The 14727-nt window shown below is 42.0% G+C and overlaps 1 protein-coding gene across 7 annotated transcripts in view; it reads right to left on the bottom strand.

The window, feature by feature from the left end:
* RTTN (rotatin) overlaps positions 1-14727 on the bottom strand; it is a 109381-nt gene that overhangs the window by 67316 nt on the left and 27338 nt on the right. For all 7 annotated transcript variants that reach the window (XM_081562667.1, XM_081562668.1, XM_081562669.1 and 4 more), the window contains 8 exons: positions 11685-11897; positions 10335-10447; positions 8449-8575; positions 6383-6508; positions 5782-5898; positions 4816-4955; positions 1745-1916; positions 51-150 (listed from right to left, as the gene is read on the bottom strand). In XM_081562667.1, coding sequence (XP_081418793.1) covers positions 51-150; positions 1745-1916; positions 4816-4955; positions 5782-5898; positions 6383-6508; positions 8449-8575; positions 10335-10447; positions 11685-11897 — 1108 coding nt within the window. The remainder of the gene's footprint in view (positions 1-50; positions 151-1744; positions 1917-4815; positions 4956-5781; positions 5899-6382; positions 6509-8448; positions 8576-10334; positions 10448-11684; positions 11898-14727) is intronic.

Genomic DNA, 14727 nt, shown 5'->3' with positions numbered 1-14727 from the left:
CAGTAATCTGAAATTCCACTCTCAGCAGCACGTTCCTTAAAAGACGTCACCTTGCATAATCACCACCAACTGCTCTGCGGCTGACTTTCTCAAAACAAGATCAATATCATCTGAGACAAAGATTTCATACACCTTCTCAACAGTCTCCAACTGAAAACCAAAAAGAAAAAAAAATTATTTTTCATCTACTTCCAATTCTCCAGTGAAATTCTACAGTATTCTATAGTTCATAACATAAAAACAAAAGCTCAAAAGCCAACTTATTTAAGTAATCGATATATTTATATTTGGAAGAAAGATGTGCTAGGTCAGGGAGGGAGTTAGGATCTAAAACAGAGAGTCATCATGTCAAATAAGTCTCTCCTCTTAATGTACGTTTTTGCCAGGAAGTCGTTCACAACCCATTAGCAGCCACTTTTAACAATTTCACAGAAAATATTCAAGTTACAAAACATCACTTCAGGTGGTAGCCAGCTAGCCTGAGAACAGGGACCCCAGATACGTGACTCGCGGGATTTCTCCGCTGCTCCCAGAGGCCGCCAGCTGGAGTCCCCCTGGCCCGCTCCCCTTGCCCCTCTCAAGCACCCTGGAGCAGAGAGCTCTCTGTGGTGGGCTGCCCAGCTCTCCGACCAGCCCCTGCCCCATACCAGTCCCCGAACGTCGCTTCCTGCCAGGACAGAGTCTGAGGATGCAAAACACAACAGGAACAGGGGAGAGAAAAGGACACAGACCACACTCTTCCTTCCTCCCACCCACTGCCATCTGCAGCCCTAACGTGGACTCGGGAAAGACAGTTCTAGAACCCACTCCTCCCACCACACCACACACAGGGCCAGGAGCGACACCAGGGGCTCAGTACGCAGGATGGCGCCAACAGGACCTGGTCTACGGCCCGTGGAAGGTTCTCCAACCACCTGTCAGGGCCATCACATGGCCCCGAACACTCAGGTTAGGAGAACGCTGAGTGTGTTTCCCCATTTTAAAAAATCCATTGCATTATGTGTGGCTCTACATCACTGCCACAGGCCTCAAGGGCTGGTCTAAACTTAAATAAAAACTGCCAGACTGCACACTTGGAGTCACAGGAGAAGCTATGAAACCCGGAATGAACCAATGAAGATAACGGACAGCGAGCTGTTATCTGATCCCGCGAGTCCACCATGATTCGGGTGCAGCCCTGGGCAGACAGGAGGTGAAGGCTAAACCTCTGAAGAGAGGGGAAAAGCCAAGCTTCAGAAAAAGAGGTTAACAAAAGTATCTCAGAACCACTGTAACAGATATTTAAGAGAAACTGCCTTTGCCTTCTATATTCTTTTCCTGTGATGAAAAGGCTGAAAAATTTTATCATAGGAATATTGTTTTTTAATATTTTCGAGAGAAGAGAAAGAATAGTTTTTATGTCAGTAACATTTGTTTTTAAGAGTCATCACAGAATTTCTTTCCTCGAGATTAGCCTTATGTTGTGTTTAAGATACTACGCAAATGAATTTGCCTTTCTAGCGTATATTCTCAATGAAAAGGGACATGATGCCTGGCATACACTGGGCAGTCAAGAAATATCTGTTCAATAAACAAATGTATTTCTGGCTTTTTCCAGAAGCCAGAAAAAGCCGGGATACAACTTCAACTTCACGTGTGAAGCTACCACTTCTTTCCCTATCTGGTGTATAATGGAACAAAGACTGTAACACAAAATAGATCACACAGCTATAAACAAATGAATAAACTTGAAAGTTAGAGTCACCTTAATCATCAGTTCTCTTCGGTCATCCAATTTGAGTTCAATAGGTTTTTTCACAATAAATAAGTTAGTAACTCTGGAGAGAACTCTGGCATCTATTGAAGGGCGCTTGGTATCAGCCCCCTCTTCCCTTGAAAGGTGAGATGCTAAGAGCTTTAATGCCAGCACCCGGACCCTGAAGAAACAAAGTCTTTAAGTCAATATTTTAGAACATAAACTGAATATAAACGGCTAAAAAAAAAAAGGTATAGAAATTAGAAAAGCCCATGATCACAAAGAATTATTACAAATCAACACAATTATCAGTGATGCTTATGCTTCCCTTGTGGCTTAGATGGTAAAGAATATGCTTGCAATGCTGGAGACACGGATTTGATCCCGTGGAGAAGGATGGGATACTCACTCTAGTATTCTTGCCTGGAGAAGCCCATTGACAGAGGAGCCTGGCAGGCTACAGTCCATGGGGTCACAAAGAACAGACACGACTGAGTGATAACACTTTCACTTTTTCATTTTCTACTATACTGACATTATAGATGACATTTTACCTTTTCTATTAAAATATTTACTGTATATCTACAATTATTCTTGCATTTTACATTTATAAACAGGCAGCAGAAATAAAGAATAATTGATAATTACAACTGAAGATGCAGACTCACTGTGACTGCAAACTTCACAGTCAATATCGCCTCAACTTCAAATTAAAAATTAAAAATCCTGCCTCCTGCCTCCATGTCGAGTGATCTACCTCAGTCAATCATGAAAACTATCACACATGCAGGAACAGAGTCCAGACAACAGGTCGAACCTCCAGGACACTAATTATGTTAACAGCTAAAGTGAGATCCTCGGAGTGAAATAGATCCCCTCAAATATGAAAATGCAAATACTTCTAGCTCCCATCAAAACTCTATTTTATCTGGACTTGATTAGCTTTAAAGCCAGTTGAGTGGGAAGGTGGGAGATTTCAAGAAAAGTGCTGCCCACTATTAGACAATGAAATGGAAAACTAGAAAAATCATCAAGTGGACGAGCAGCAGTGAGCTGGGAGATACAGAGACAGGTTCTTGAACTGCATGGACACTGGAGCATTGTAAGCGGTAATCAAGTTCCAGGCTTCAGGTCCCACTTGTGAGACTACAGTTAAAACCTGCACACCCGCGCAGGCCTCCCTACCCCTGCAAGCCTGTGCTCCCTCACCCTGAAGTCCCCTGTCACTGATCTCGCTTTGTTACAATTAGTAATAAAGTGTGACTGACACAATCTCTTTTCTCGGTTACACGCCCAGTTCTAGAAGGGCCATGTCGTGCTGCCAGGTTACAGCCGACCACAGTCCCTGAGGGCTTCCCAAATCAACGGAAAGCAGGAATTTACCGTATTACTAGCAGGTACCATCTTTGGAAGGCAAATATTTGCTCCAAGATGGTGCGGGAAGCCAGGCAAAGCCCCCTCTCCCCTCTGCTGTGTCACCACACGATGCTCTTCCTTTGTGCCAGTGCTCTGCATTAGCGTCTGGGGTCACGGGGCAGCCACCACCCCCAGGGAAAAGGCTAGAGGGGACACATCAAACACGGATTTATGCATCTCTTCCTCTGGGAGATAAACTTAAGCACCAGAATCCGATTATTTCCCTACACTAGTTTCTTTCAACGAATATATTTTGAGCAAATTTATGCCCAAGGTGGTCAATGAAGGTCTGAGGATATAAAGAATAGCCAGTGGACAGGGTTCCTGCCTAATAGAGTTTATGGTCTAGTGAGACGAGGGAGGATTAGTCAAATAATGAAAACAATGACGCACTGATTTACACTGCTTTAAGCTCTGGGTAACAGAACTGCCTTACCCGTGCCCTTGGCTGCTGGGAGGGGATCGCTAAGCCCCTAGAATGTTCTGCCTGAGAACAACGTTTCTGTTTACCTGGAGACTTCGGGCCGGGAAAGGCGATCCAGAAATAAACATCTGTTTTGCTAAATCACCGAACTTGAGGAAGGGAGCACTAAACGAGCACAGCAGTGATAAAGACACTGCCCAGGGTCTCGGGAGCACTTGCAGAAGCTCGACGCCGAGGAGCGCACGCACTAACCCCGTCCCCCACCCACTCTGGCATCACCCACAGCTCTCCTCTCTGCATGAGGCATGTGTTCTTACAATCCCCCGATTTTCCTCCTTCCATTCTCTTATCATTTTACTTTATTTCACCTACTTATTTTTTCATCTGACTACCTGTTTACAAAGAAGCCACTGTATCATCCTGATTAGGTAAGGGGAAAACAAAATTACCCATCATCAAGAGAACGTCTGTCTGTGTCCCCCAGTCTTTCCAGCCAGTCCTTTCTCGTCATCACTGCTGATCCATCGGGACTTTTAAGTGTTTTTTCTCTTCTTGGTGAGGGAAAAATCTAACCCCTGCTACACCAAGAGTAACAGAAGATTCATGCTGCACTGATGGAGAAGGAAGGAAGACAGTCCTTCTCTCCTCCTCTCCTTTTAGTTAAAATGACACATGAACGGTGGAGGAAAGGACACTTCTTCAGTTCCCCTAGTAAGAGGACAAGCTAAACAAGATGGAAATACACCCACACGCTGGTAAGCCCCAGGAAGCCCGGCATGACGCAGTCCATGGGGTTGCAGAGTCAGACACGTCTGAGCGGCTGAACAGCAACAACAGACGCCAGTATGTGAGGCAACTGCTCCACCACACTTTCATGGAAAACTTAAATTTTCAGAAAAAATATTTCATTGGGGAAGGTTCACTCCAGGAGGCTAACACTTTCTAAAGAGAGAAGACAGCGCCAACGCTCTACGGTTCCTGCCATCCGCTTCTCTGCCCGGTTCCAGCTCGCCTGCAGCAGCGCTGTGACCAGCGGTGAGGGCAGCGGGGCCACTACACAGGCGGGCCTGGTGGCGAGGCTGGAGGAGGATGGGGCACAAGGAAAGCGTCCACAAGCCCGCCTACGGCGCCCTCTGATAAGAGGAGCGCTCTCCCTGACCTGCTCTGGCTCCACACCGATTCACTCATTTCCCGGAACGCTCCGGTGGCCCCAAGTGCTCAGAGGACCTGCTCTACTTACGAGGGCTTCTTCACCATCAGGAGCCGCAGCATGGACCTCAGCCGGGCGGCACAGGGCAGCACCCCTCCAGCGGTCTCCGGGCTCTCCCTGCTGAGGTGGAGGATGCATTTCCCCAGAAGGTCTTCAGTGTCGGCGTAGCCCTAACAGATTGCATCAAGAGGCAAGTTACGATTTGACTATATACATAACATGCTGCTTGATTCTTTACCTTGAAAATAAGAAACTGTGTTGACCTGTCAGGCAACTCACAAATTTCTTTCAATTCAGTTGAATAAGGACTTTTCAAAATAACCGACATGAGGTAAGAAGCCTATATCCAACTGTATTTAAAAAATAATACTGGAGAACTTCAGCAAAATGTGCCAACCTTCCTGACACATGCTAATTTTTCTCCAGGAGTCTAGCTGTGGCGCTGCCCTGGATGGGGCCCCTGCCGATATTCAGAGCTGACCCCAACCCTGCGCACACAGCGGGAGCGCCTGCAGGGGGTAAGCAGTCTTGCGGCCACCGGCTCTGTCTTCTGAAGCACTGCTCCCGTGAGGGTGGGCCTTTCCCATCTTCCCCACCTTCTCATCCAAGGGAGGGGGGCCCTGCACGCAACCCACTCCTCTACCTGAGCCCAGAAGGGCTGCTAACAAAGCTGTGTCTCTGGCTCAGTAATCAACCTATCACACTAATCCATATATGAACAGGTAGAATCCACGAAGCCAGTTTCATTCTATATCAAGTCTGCTTGAAGAGCACGGTTAGCTTTGCCTATAAACCTTTACATGAGGCTGAGCTCTATTTTTCACAGTCGGTGCTGAATGCCAGTGCCTCACTTCTTAACCTCCCACCCAGACACACAGGGCCCGCGGGCGGACTACACAGCGGCCCGGCGTCTCTCCGTCTCCCCCAGGGCGTGCGTTTCAATCAGTCACGCTTACCGCCCAGAAACCGTGGCCTAGGCGGGTGAGCGCAGAGTACCTGTAGCACGGGGATGACGGGGCACAGAGACTCCATGAACTTGCTCCAGGTTGGCGCCGTCACCCTCAGTCGGCCCTGCAGCAGGTGCACCAGGATGGCCTTGGCCGCGGCGCTCACCTGCCCAACAACACAGGACAGCAGCCCAGTGAGGCGGCCGCCAAGTCATCCTACTTACCTGTGACACTCCATGCCTCTTCCTTCAGAGTTCCTATTTCCGCAGCATCATCTCACATTCTGTTCTCAACCAGTCTTTCCCCCTTCAATGGTTTCCCTTTTTTTTATCTTTAAAGTACACTTTTCCATTGAATAAAAATGTTTCTTATGGAAATACCCTTACTATAACTACTGCATCATTCCTACACCTTCGATGAAAAACTGACAGTTTGATCTGAGTTCTCTGAGAACAAGGATGTCCTGTATTTTGAGCCTCATTTTTTTTAACATTTTTTTAACAACAATTTAACTGAACCCACACATCAAAGACAAGTCTCTTTTTACTTTTTCATCCTACTGTCTTGTTACATTAGAATATTACCTTGATTTAACTGAGTATCTACAGAACTACTCTTTTGTATTGACACTTCCTCTTAACATGGCATACCTCATTTTTGGGGTCTTGAATGCCAAATGCAGAGATTTCATACAGAACTTTTGGGTGAAGTAGAAAATGAATTCCATTACAAAGGGAAGACACAGGTTTACTGATATTGTGGATGCCTAAACATTCCTGCAAAATAATACAAAAAGTTTTTAAAAATCAGTGACACTGATTTTTCCAAAGGATTCTTCTTTCTTCTCTTTATAATTCAAATCCAATTTTAGTACTTAAGTCACTAAAACTTTTCTTTTAACTGGTAGAAGATAAAGATTCTCTTGACAAGTTTTGAGTCTGCATGACATACCTAGTACAAAGTTATACTGCAATGAAACTGAAGAACAGCAGAGATAAGGAAAAGATCTTAAAAGCAGGTAGAGAGAAAAAAAATACAAAGAAATTATAACTTAACTGACAGCAGACTTCTCAACAATGATAGAAGCTTAACAAGAGCAAAGGAGTATTGGAAAAGCGCTAAGAAAAAACAGCAGTCAATCTACGATTCTATATTCAGCTAATCAATCATTCAGGAGTAAGATGAAATCAAGACATTTTCAAAAATGCACTATCAGTTACAGACTGTTACTGAAAATACTGAAAAACTTTATTTCAGTAAAAAGTAGACCAAACCTAAATACATTCAAAGTAAAGAGCAGTTAAGATGACTGAACTAGGTAGATTAAATGAAAAGAACAGGCCATAAAAACATGTATACAGCATGAAATTATTTACTTTAAAAAGGCAGAAACAATAATATACATGATTTATAGAGACATGTATGTAAAACACATGGATAGGAAGGATGTTGCTGCTGCTGCTGCTAAGTCGCTTCAGCCGTGTCCGACTTTGTGTGACCCCACAGACGGCAGCCCACCAGGCTCCGCTGTCCCTGGCATTCTCCAGGCAAGAATACTGGAGTGGATTGCCATTTCCTTCTCCAGTGAATGCAAGTGAGAAGTGAAAGTGAAGTCGCTCAGTCATGTCCGACTCTTAGTGACCCCATGGACTGCAGCCTACCAGGCTTCTCTGTCCATGGGATTTCCAGGCAAGAGTACTGGAGGGGGTCCCCATTGCCTTCTCCAATAGGAAGGATAAACACCAACTTTTAAGAATGTTATATTGGTGGCAGAAGGAAAGAAGAAGAGAAAGGAAAGAAGCCTCAGTTGTAACTAAATTTTTATTTCCCTGTAAAACAAATGATCATAAGTAAAAATGGCAAAATGTACACATTATACCTAGATAGTACTTATAAAAGTATTGAATACAAGAGGACATTTTCAAGAGTACATGGGAACATGTATATTTTTCTATACTGTCCTTTGTACAGTGTTCTTTTCAATATCAAAGTAGTTAATATTTATGTACTACTCTATCCTAAAATATTTTATAATTTAAAAATATAGGAAATATTTGTTTCAAAAGAAAGAAAAGAAAAATATTACTAAGAAAACAGATCTGAAACTATAAAATTTAAGCTGTGATAACCTAAAACTTTTCCTGCACATAGAAATCACTTTGAATACTTGATACAAGTCAACTTTCCCTTACCATTTTTCCATTAAATAACACAACATAAATGTAATTCTTAATAAAACTTCTAATAAAGCAATTCAGATGCTAGACTTACCAAGTTTGCAGTTACAGAATTTAATAGAATAAATTTTTTAGAGATGACTAACAATTTTGGGGGGCTTCCCAGGAGGCACTAGTGGTAAAGAACCTGCCTGCCAATGCAGGAGACTTAAGAGACACGGGTTCAATCCTCGGGTCAGGAAGATCTCCTGAAGGAGGGCCCAGTAATCTACTCCAGTATTCTTGCCTGGAGAATCCCAAGGACAGAGGAGCCTGGTGGGCTATGGTCTGTAGGGTCGCCAAGAGTCAGACACGACTGAAGTGACTTAGCATGCACACACACACACACACACAGCACGCATGCAATAATATAAATTTTTTAGAGTTGACTAATAGTTACCATCTATTTTTATGGTAATAATTCTTAGTTTTGTGCTATAATAAGAGAATCCACTGTTAATGCTTCCCCCAATGAAAAAACAAAAACCTGAACAACCTACCTTAACAATTTCCAGACAGCAGTGGTAGGTTTCAACTTTCACGTGTAGCAAAGGGTGAGATAACATCCGCAGAAACACCTTCTGACTTTCTCCTTGTAGTAAAGGACTGGCCTGCGTGGACTTCCAGCTGGTAGGAGGCAAGTAAGTTACTAACCATGACATGGAAAAGCACAGCGAACAGGGTTTCTTCCCTCTCCAGTTCCTCCAACTGGGGTCTTATTTAACCAACCTAGAATTAATACTTAGCCAAGTCTACTTGTTTTAAGTAGGCTTAAAACAAGTTGGGATTCCCAGGTGGTTCAGTGGTAAAAGAATCCACCTGCCAATGCAGAAGACATGGGAGATGAGAATTCGATCCCTGGGTTGGGAAGATTTCCTGGAGAAGGAAATGGCAACCCACTCCAGTATTCTTGCCTGGGAAATCCCATGCTTAGAGGAGCCTGGTGGGCTCCAGTGCATGCCGGTAGCAACGAGTCAGACACAACTGAAGCAACTTAGCACATGACTTGCTTTAAGAAAGAGAATATCCTCTCTTCAAGAGTACAAAAAAAAGTCTTTAGAAAACTATATTTAGAATGTAAAACGGTACAGCCATTATGGAAAACAGTAGGGAAGTTCCTCAAAAAACTAAAAATAGAACTACTGTATGAGCCAGCAGTCCCACTGTTAAGTATGTAACCAAAGGAAATGAAATCGGTTTCTCAAAGAGATATCTGCAGTCCCATGCTCACTCTAGAATTATTCACAACAGCCAATACATGAAAACAATCAGTGTTTAAATATATACAACGGAATGTTGTTGTTATTTAGTCCCTAAGTCACGTCCAGCTCTTTGCAACCCCATGGACTGTATCCCGCCAGGCTCCTCTGTCCTCTGTCCTTGTCTCTAGGCAAGGATACTGGAGTGGGTTGCCATTTCCTACTCTAAGGAGTCTTCCTGACCCAGGGATTGAACCCGTGTTTCCTGCACTGGCAAGCGGATTCTTTACCACTAAGCCACCAGGAAAGCCCCATAATGGAATACCATTCAGCCTGAAGAAGGAAGGAAATCCTATCATTTGTAACAATACAAACGAAGCTGAAGGACATGCTAAGTAGCATGGGCCAAGATACAGAAAAACAATACTGTATGATCGGACCTGTATGTGGAATCTACAAAAGTCAACTCATAGGAGCAGAATGTAGAACTGGTGATTGCCAGGAACCGGAAGAAATGCAGAGATGTGGGTCAAAGGACACAAGGTTCCAGTTACACAGGACTCGTAAGTTCTGGGGACCATTGCTTATAATACTATCTTGTACATTTTATATGTATTAAGAGTAAATCTTCAATGTAGTTCTCACCAGGTAATTATGTGAGGTGATTGACTTGATAGAGCAGGAGAGAGATAGAAAAATAAATTCCATATTTAACGGATATTTATCACCATGGAATTTACTCTATTCAAAAGCAATGAAAATACTAGGTTTTAAAGCAAACTCTGCTCCAATGTCCCCAAAATAAGTTAATCATTGCATTATGCTTCCCAAAAATCTATATAAAAGATAGGAATAATGAAATTTACATTTAAAAAACCCTCAAGTTATTAATTACAATGTTAAAGATAAATTAACAAATTTGAACACTTATTTGGAAAGACATCAAAAAGTATAAAAATCTAAGGATAATTCATGTTGATTACAAGCATGACATTTCTAGTTTACTACTGAAGAAAACATTTAACTGTCCTAATACAGCTATATACCCACAGTTTAAAAATCAGAACATATAAAAGCAATTTAAACTAAAAATAACAGGACTGAAAGCCAGTTTCATTTTCATTGTCCCTAAACTTACACACACACACACCCTATAATAATATAATCATATTAAGAAAAAAAATTACATTTTTGAACAAATGTAGATGATTTCCTTTATTAGGGGGAAATGCTGATGGTAGGAAAAGCTACGTAAGGCTTGATCTGCCAGCTCCACTAATTCTAAGAGATTCTTCTCTCCCTAAAAAAGAAGCAGAATGCAACAGTAAATGTCAAGGTCATATACAGTAAGATTCTCAACAGCTAACAAAGCAGCTTCAAGAAATTAGATCATCCAGAGGCCCTGAGACTGTTCACATTTGCTTAAGTCAACCGTCTCCACAAGCAGACCGAAAAGGTCAGCCTCAGAGGAAAAACAAGGGGAAAATGCTCAACTCAACACCCCTGGAGACTTTATACTATTTACCTCTGAGTGGCATGTTCTTTGACGGCTCGACTGTGTCCTTGTCTCCCTATTAACTGCAGCTCAAGGCGGAACCCGTGTATTTTAAGATCCACCTCCCCCTTCTAACGTCCTGACAGGTTCTAGGAAAACAGGGGACGATCAATACATGTGTGATGAACTGGCCATGCAAAATGCCACAGGACTAATTCAACTAAACAGCAATTCAAAATTCTGTCATGGAGGAAACAAGATACAGGGCCATAAAGAGGAAGGGAAAAGAAAATAAAAATAAGCAAGAATTGGTTAATAAGGAAAATTCAAAATATGAGGTTCCCAAAAAGTCCACTGTAGGGGCCAAAAGGAGTAAGAATTTTGCTACTAATTTTTCAAAATCTTCAGGCCCCATTTTGGTATTTCATACAGTAAACAACTATTGTAAGCAATGTCTATTTTAAGACTCATTAACACTTTCATTTAGAAAGTGCTATTTATTTATGTTATTTAGATAACATACCAAATAACATCCTAAAAGGGATAAATAACAAATACATAATTACTACTGTAACAGGGTACCAAAAGTAGGCCTTCTACCTTACAATGTTGTTCATAATTTTATTTAACAAAAGAACAGGCTCTTTATATAAATAAATGTAGATCTATAAAATATTAAGGGAAAAATATGTCTACAAATAAGCACTAAATTTGCCCTTATAATTCCGCTTATGTCACCTGTCACACTGTTCACATACAGTAAACCACTTCAAAGAGGAACTCAATCTAATAAAGATATTGATAATAATTGTTTAAAAAAAAATACCACTGGTCTCATGAAAATACACCATTCATTAATCCAAATCTTCATTTTATTTTATATAAATCATATCCTTAATCTTACAGTTGGGCCATTGAGTAATAATGAATCCTACCCCAAAGAATTCAATTGTTAAATGTCCGTCAGTTTGAAAACTACAGGTTAAATTTTCTAAACATTTTATCAAAAGAATTTTAAAGAGACTTTAACAAAACTTTTTACCTCCTTCCCAACATCAGACAGGAAGTTACAGGTGCACTCAATTGAATAAGCGGCCTCTGCAGTTCGTTTATAAATACTGTAGTTTTCAGAATTCAGCTGTTCCAAATAGGCCACAACAGCTTCGTGAATGTTTGGATATTCCAAAGAAACAGGCATGTCCAAAGAAATAAAAAATAATGCTGCTGACATAGGCTCTGGTAAAAAGTGGCTTGCCTTGATAAATTAAGAAAAAAAAAAAATTTAACCATTGTTAGATAAATACAGTAAACTATAATCTTAATGCAGTTCAACTTTTTTTAGTAATTTTCTATCACAAAGTCCGTGCTTTTCCAAAGAAAATTCTATCCCCCGAGACTTAATTTACCTCTACACTTTCGTTCAGTGCAATTTTTTCTAAGCCCAAAATATCCCAAGTCCAAATTTCAACTCCTTTCCAAAGCCTGGGGTCTGGGTTACCTCCCCTTCCCCACAGCAACCCTTAGCATTCCTCCCCCTGGAGCCCACACCTGTTGGTGCCACTGCAGCTAAAGAGAAGGCACCAGGCCTCTCTCTCTAAGTATCCCGTGCAGGTGCACACAGATGTCCAGGAAAAAATGCAGTCAACCCCTGAGGAGACAGCCCAGGGCTTATTAACTACACAATGAATTGACTAACACTAAATCAAGTATAACTATATACTGATTTAAACAGAAATTAATTTCTATTTGGTTTTGTGTTTTAGAAGGGAAAGGAGAAATTCAACATAATATTTAAACAGTTCTAGAACACTCACAAAAAATTGACCTTTAATTAGCATAAAATCAAGGGGCCCATTTTATAACTTAATTGATTTAAAACTAAGAAAACCCTGTTAGATTTTTTCTTTTAATGATACTAGCTTTGTGATAGAATTCTATGCATCAACTAAGAAAAGGAAAAGAACTGAAAATTAAACATTCAGAGAAAACCATTTGAGAAGACCTCAGTACTATGCTGCCTTTATTTTAGTAGGTTTAGTCATAATATTTTCATGGATAACCTATTTTAAGGATAATCATTAACTGCCTGAAGGCCTAAGAGCTAAATCAGCTAAACAATGCTTTTACATGAAATAAAGTTGCCAAATGAAAGTCAAAAACTAAAGGAATCAAAATTTTATGTTACTAAGCACAGAAAAAAAAAAACTATTAAGACAGCAGCTATTATAAAGTCAAGAGAAATTCCTCTTATTCTGTGAAGAACACTCTTAAAGGAAAAAAGAAAGAGAAACTAAATTACCTCATGACTAATTATTCGCTCCCTTGGCTCACGCTCACTGAGCCCACTCTGTATGCGGGTACCATTTCAGGTCCCAGAGACGCAGCGGGAAGAGACACAGAACCTCTGCCCTCATGAAGTTAACATTCCAGTGGAGAAAGCAAAGAGTCAGCCACACTTGTCAGGTGCAGCTAGGAGTGCTGAGAAAATTCTAAAAACAGGAGACAGGGAGGATGGACAGGGCCCGAGGGGTGACAGAGGAAAGCCTCTGACAAGGCAACATTTAAGTGGAGACCTGGGAGTCAGGAGCCATGTGGACGTCTGAGGGAAAAGCAGTCACAGCGGAGGGAACAGCAAGTACAAAGGCTCAGACATGGAGCCTCTTTGGCAGCAAGGAGGCCAGTAGCTAGCGCGGGGCGACGGCCTCCGGGGGCAGTGGTGCCAGATCAGGGAAGGCTTCAGGTCATCCAAAGGACTTGTCCTCTGAGGGGGCACTGGAAGGTTTCGGGCGAATTATCAGGATCAGTCCAAACAGAACAGGTGGAAAAGGGCAATGGTGGAAGCTGAGGGACCAAGGAGGAGGTCACTGCAACAACCCAGGCAAGACGGGATGGCAGCTTCAACTCAGGCAGTAGCAGTGGGAGAGGTGGGAAGTACTCAGGCTCTGGACCAGTGTTCAAGGGAGAAAGACACTTTGTCCAGGGATTGGACCTAAGTGTATGAGAGACAGGAATCAAGGATGCCTGTAAGGTTTTCTCATGATCAACTACCAACCAGAATGAAAGTGTCATTTACTGAGGTGGGAAGATCACAGGAAGAACACACTTGGGAGGGAAGCAAAGAACTAGGCTTGGGACCTGTTAAGCTGGAGATACTAACTGTCAAGTGAAGAAGGCAAAAAGATACAGGATATACATAGGAGTTTGGGCTTCAGATGACACAAGTGGTCTAGGAATATAAGTTTGGGAGATCTTGCCAAACAAATGGCATTTAAAGACTTAAAATGGGATGACATTTCATGAGGGGCATGCCCAGTCTTGGGGTTCTGCCCCTTTAAGGGGTAGGAAGATAGAGAGGAATTAGCAAAAAAGACTGAGTGAGTTGGGCACTGCACTGAGAGAGTAAATCCTAGTGGATCAACTCCAAAGACGCTGTGTTCTAGTTTAAAAGAGCTTTCTCTGACTTCAGGCAGAAAAATAAAAATAGCTGACGTGTGGATTAAGCACGTAAAGTATGTGGTATATCCCACTCAATAAATATTAATTACCTTTCTTTCCTCTTCTCACCCATCATTCAGGAATTCTGACATTTTCATTCTACATTCCTACATCTGAAATTCATCTCAGGAACTCAGAGCACCAAGGTAAGGGCGTACATTTAATCCTCGCCAGGGCCAGAGGACCCGTCACAGTTGACACCCCAGACTGAGGACCGTAGTCCTCTGAGCATTACTCACATGTCAGTCAGGTGGGACTAGAAGTGAAGATACTTCAGTGGGATGCCATTGCCACCATTAGGTAAAAAGGAGTCAACATCATTTGTTTCATCAATTTGATTTACCCGAGCAGAGCATTTTTCATAAGATTACCAATGCCTCCTTTCAACCTGTACATGGATATTCTCCAAATTCATCTAAAAACCAGCAATTCTCAATTTCAGAAAAGGTCTTCCAGGGCATTCTGTCAAAACTTTCAAACTCAGGAAATCCTTACACAGAGTCATACTATCGTTTTCCAACTTCCAATTACATATTTGGTAAGTGGCAACTCAAATATTTAAAAGCTACTTTCAGTGTAGAAAGTTTCAG

This window comes from Giraffa tippelskirchi, chromosome 14 (genome assembly GCF_054371585.1).
Source record: "Giraffa tippelskirchi isolate mGirTip1 chromosome 14, T2T-mGirTip1v1.2.pri, whole genome shotgun sequence".
Lineage (NCBI taxonomy): Eukaryota > Metazoa > Chordata > Mammalia > Artiodactyla > Giraffidae > Giraffa > Giraffa tippelskirchi.
This window is presented reverse-complemented; position numbering and strand designations above follow the sequence as displayed.